Source organism: Physeter macrocephalus, chromosome 18 (genome assembly GCF_002837175.3).
Source record: "Physeter macrocephalus isolate SW-GA chromosome 18, ASM283717v5, whole genome shotgun sequence".
Taxonomy (NCBI): domain Eukaryota; kingdom Metazoa; phylum Chordata; class Mammalia; order Artiodactyla; family Physeteridae; genus Physeter; species Physeter macrocephalus.
Genome location: NC_041231.1, coordinates 81,623,174 through 81,628,345, shown reverse-complemented (window position 1 = coordinate 81,628,345; position 5,172 = coordinate 81,623,174). Strand labels below are relative to the sequence as shown.

General features: G+C 34.1%; 1 protein-coding gene across 1 annotated transcript in view; it reads left to right on the top strand.

The window, feature by feature from the left end:
- The first annotated feature begins 772 nt into the window (after window positions 1–772).
- The window catches only part of LOC102980317 (beta-defensin 110), a 5,718-nt gene continuing 1,318 nt past the window's right edge, over window positions 773–5,172 (top strand). Inside the window, exon 1 of the mRNA XM_007101914.3 lies at window positions 773–847. Within this exon, the coding sequence (XP_007101976.1) occupies window positions 793–847 (55 nt within the window). The 5' untranslated portion in view covers window positions 773–792. The remainder of the gene's footprint in view (window positions 848–5,172) is intronic.

Here is a 5,172-nt window from a genome sequence, read left to right as displayed (position 1 = left end):
ATAGTTCCAGCTCTTCCTCACATATCTGAAATAATAGTCTCGGGCAGTATGCAAACTGGATCAGAAATCACCTCCAGTTCCATAAACAGAATTAAAATTATTGAACCTAGAATTGTGAAGTCAGATGATTTATTATAAGAAATTCATGTCATACTTAAAACCTATTGTGTAATTTCCCATACTCATTAGTGACTCCAGAATGATCATGTTAATTTAATTACACATTATTTGAATTGAAATAAATCATTCAACCCCCCACCTCTAGTTCTCATTGATTTCGTCTGTAAACAGAAAAGATATCAATGGAAAATTATAGCTGTAAAATCCTATGATTCAGAATCCAATAATTTAATACTGCCAATAATTTAAAGATAATCGTTGTTCTCTATTATCCTTATTCTAAGAGCATTAGAATATTTAGCATTATATGTAACATATAATAGAGGATTTGTATTACTGTAACATTTTCATCCTGATGTTTTAGCAATCTAAACACATATCCCTTTGAAGTTCCCTAAAGACTGTATTTTCATGAAAGTCTATTTAAGGTAACACAAGTAGGTTTTACTTTTATGAAAAAAAATTAATAATAATTTTTGTGACCCTGTTCTTTGAACATAGCCCTATTCAACCAAGCGTACAAATGTTCTTGCTATTGATAAGCCTCAGTAGTTAAAACCACTTCACAGGAGAATCTATAAATAAAAGGTTTCTCTGTTTCCTTATTTGAAAACACCTGACTTAATAAAGAAGATCTGTTGGCACTTTTTTTTCCCCAGGAAACTCTCTACCATGAAGACTCATCTCTTTTTCTTTATTCTACTCTTTTGGGTCACAATTTTACCAGGTAACACGGAAATGTTAATGGGCATACTTGTGCTAATGAATTTGAGGAGGCATCAGTTTTTCCTTGTTAAAAGTATGGTAATAACATAGAGATTAAAAGGTTTTTATGTTAAATGCAACGTGCTACTCTGGATTGAACCCTGGAACAGAAAAATAAAAAAAGACAATAGTGGGAAAACTGGTGAAATGTGAATAAACTCTGTAGTTTAGTTAACAGTATTATAGCAATATTAATTTTTTATTTTTGACAAATGTACCATGGGTAAATGAGATGTTACCATAAGGGGAAGTTGGTCTCTATTATCTTTGCAACTCTTCCATAAATCTAAAATGATTTCAAACAAAAAGTGTAAAACACCTGAAAGATCAATTCATTAGTCTCATCACCTTCATCTGGTAACAATTAGTTAGAATTGATTCTTGATGGAAAAAAGTATTCTTTAAGCATAACCAACTGGTTAAGTGGTAGATGGTTCAGTAAAAGAGAGAGACCTATTTACCTTTTCCTTCTTTTTAACCTATGCCAGTATACTACTTCCAGTCTAGGAAGACTTTCTTAATATTCTGTCCTTGGTACTATAGGTAAATCATGTCCCTTGTTGACCTTTCTTAAGATCACATGAATGTTGAGTGTAATAACTTGTACATGAGCTGTATTTTTCATGAGATTTTCCCCCCACAAGGATTATCTCTTCACATAAGGTATGTAACAAGATTCTCTTCTCCTGAACTAATGTGTAAATATGAATTGTACAGAAATAAAATAATAAATTTTGGAGATGGAGAACTTGTTGAGTTTACTCCCTTCTCCTTAAAGAGTTTAGTTTAAAGTGAAAGGCTGAGCTCAAGTCTGCCCAATTTATAATATTGGCACTGAAATTAGGTTCCGTTCACTAACTCTAGGAAAATACTCCTTTGTAGTACCTGGCTGACATTTTTAGGACAAATGAAAATCATAATAGAGGCCTAGGAGAATGAATTAACTTATTCTTTCACTGTGAATATTATAAAGTCTATCATGACAACCTAAAAATTTTCACAAAATAAACTGATAAATTATCATTAAAAGGTTGCAAATGGAGAAACTTCTATATAGGGGCCAAACATCAATGAAGTAACAAAGTAATACAGTTAATTGTTAATTTAACTAAGAAAATAACTTCCTCTACCTCCATTCAAAAATTGTTAGAAAAGGATCTCTGTATTTTTTTCCAGACCTAGAAAGGGCCAAAAGGAAATTCTACACAGATTCATATTGCTTTTAACATTATGATAAATCTTTTTAAATTTCTTTTAATTTTAACAATAGCTAAAACTAATAGATCACTATGCCAAGGGTTTTTATGTTTTGTTAGCTTATTTTTTCCTTATAACAGCTACATCAAGTGCCCTTAATAATGACTAATGTTATTCACACATTTATCAACAAATTTTTAAATGGTGTGTTCTGTAGAATTAGAAATTATAAGCCACTTGGGGGAATACAGTGACATAGATTACAACATCAGTGTTATTAACTTTTTGTATATTTTTTCTTATATTTTCAAAGTGAGGCCATTGTTCTTGTTAATCACACATGTACCAAACTTTTAGAGAATTCCTACCATTAGTGATACAAATTATATGTAAAAGTAAAGAAATATTCAACATACATATTTTCTTCACAAAATTAGAAAAGGTGTATGAAATATAGACACTTTGAGACAAAAATAAAGCAATAAGAATGTTGTCTTTCACCTTGTAATTCACCAACATATGGTGGTTGAACTAAACTGGATAAAATTGAATCTCATATATGACTCTTAGAGTTCCTCAGTTGTTTTTTGTATCTCACCTTCAGATGGTAAAAGTTCTTACTCAAAATTGAGGTACAAAAACTCATTTTCCACTCAGTTACAGATGAAAAAGTGTTTAGACAAAAGTCCTTACATTTTCTATGCATGGAAATTTCCGCTGAAGTCATTTAGCTTTCTCCTTCATTTTCTAGAAGTTATAAAGGCACCAAATGTCTAGAAATGAAACATTGTTTCACTCACACCTATTGTTTTATTCTGTCAAATTCAAAACTCTGTTATTGCTAACAATCACTTTTCAAGTCTGCCATGTGCTTTGGATGTAGGATGGTATAGTTTTGTACTGAAAGGGTAATCATGATTTTTTCCCATTTCCAAGAAGGTTAACGATAGTCTACCACAGGGGTCCCCAACCCCCTGGCCACAGAACACCACACAGCAGGAGGTGAGCAAGTGGGTGAGCGATCGAAGGTTCATCTGCAGCTTCCCATCACTCACATGACCACTGAACTATCCCCCCACCCCCATCTCCCCCCACCTCACCCCACCCCGGTCCGTGGAAAAATTGTCTTCCACGAAACCGGTCCCTGGTGCCAAAAAGGTTGGGGACCGCTCTTCTACAGAATGAAATAGCAAGTCAGTGAAATCAAAAACAAATTATGGGTTGAAGAGATATTTTAAGAGATGCCATGCCCATTTTTAGCTTATATATTAAGTAGAGTTTTATGTATTGTTTAAATAAATTCCTTAACGTGTGAAAATGTTATAGATGCCGTATGAATGATGCTATGAAGTGCTTTGTGAGAGCAATGGAGAGATGACTTTCTTGAAAATGATCAACAGAGATTTCAGAGAGAAGATAGTATTTGAGCAGTGTATCTGAGGACAGAGAAAATATATGTTTGGCTTATCACAGCATTGCTAGAACAGTGGTTTTCAGTGAGGGGCAACTTTGCCCCCATGGAGACATTAGGCAGTGTCTGGAGACCTTTTAGGTTGTCACAACTGGTACTACTGGCATCTAATGGGTAGAGGCCAGGGATGCTGCTAAATACCCTTCACTGAATAGGATCGCATCTCACAGCAAAGAACTGTCCAAAAAGTCCATAGTACTTAGGATGAGAAACCCTGCCCTTGGGACTGTCAGAGTTTGACAAGAAGTGGACTTAATAGTTGAATGAGTGGATGGATGCTTGCAAAGACGAGTATTAGTGATCCAAAGACACAAGCTTCAGGAATACTCATATTTAGAGGTCAGAATGAGGAGAAAGAAGACAATAATTTCACTTTTAGAAAAGTGAAATAAGACAAGGAATAAGAAAGGGGTGAGGCCAGTTTAGGGTGAAATATTGGACAATAGTGTTGAATGTGACAGAACTCTTGTCAAAATGAGTATAATTCAGGTTTCTATCACTGGCAAATCATTTATGGGCTTGATAATAGTAACTCCCCAGAAACTGTAGAATAAATAATGATATTAAGAAGTTAGCATTTAAACTGTGCCGAGTAACTATTATTTTGGCTGTAAACTGTGTCATATTCTGCATTGCTTCACTTATAGTGAGAAAACAGCTAATTTTAATAGAAGAGCTAGGTTTTATACCAGCTATTTATACCAACAATATGGATAAAGTAGTTCCGAGTCTAGGGATCCACTAATAAGTATCACTACTCACCACCAACTGGTTGAAATGTAGACAGAATATCTCGGCAGAAAGGCCTGGCCTTTAAAGGAACTATTGGATACCAAATCTTAATGGCAGAAACTAGTGGCAAGATTTATTTGCTTTCATCCCACGAATATATAAAAACTATTTGAGTCTGACCTTTGGCCAGCTATCTGCAAAACTTAGAATTCTCCTACACCAGTTCTCCTTATTCTCATCATATTGTAAGGTGAATATCAAAAGTGATGTTTATGTTTTAAAAGACTCCAAAATAAAGGGCTTCTGAAAGTACATACATCAGTGCATAAGGTGAAATATGAAATTAAAATAGATTGGTTTAGAATGGATCTTTTATTTTCATTTTTAAAAAAATTTTTATTGGAGTATAGTTGCTTTACAATGTTGTGTTAGTTTATACTGTACAGCAAAGTGAATCAGCTATACGTATACGTATATCCCCTCTTTTTTGGATTTCCTTCCCATTTAGGTCACCATAGAGCACTGAGTAGAGTTCCCTGTGCTATACAGTAGGTCCTCGTTAATTATCTATTTTATACATAGTATCAATAGTGTAGATATGTCAATCCCAGTCTCCCAATTCCTCCCACCACCACCCTTCCCCCTTGGTAACCATACGTTTGTTCTCTACAACTGTATCTCTATTTCTGCTTTGTAAATAAGATCATCTATACCAATTTTTTCAGATTCCACATATATGCGTTGATATACGATATTTGTTTTTCTTTCTGACTTCACTCTGTATGACAGTCTCTAGGTCCATCCACGTCTCTACAAATGACCCAATTTCATTCCTTTTTATGGCTGAGTAATATTCCATTGTATATATGTACCACATCTTCTTTATC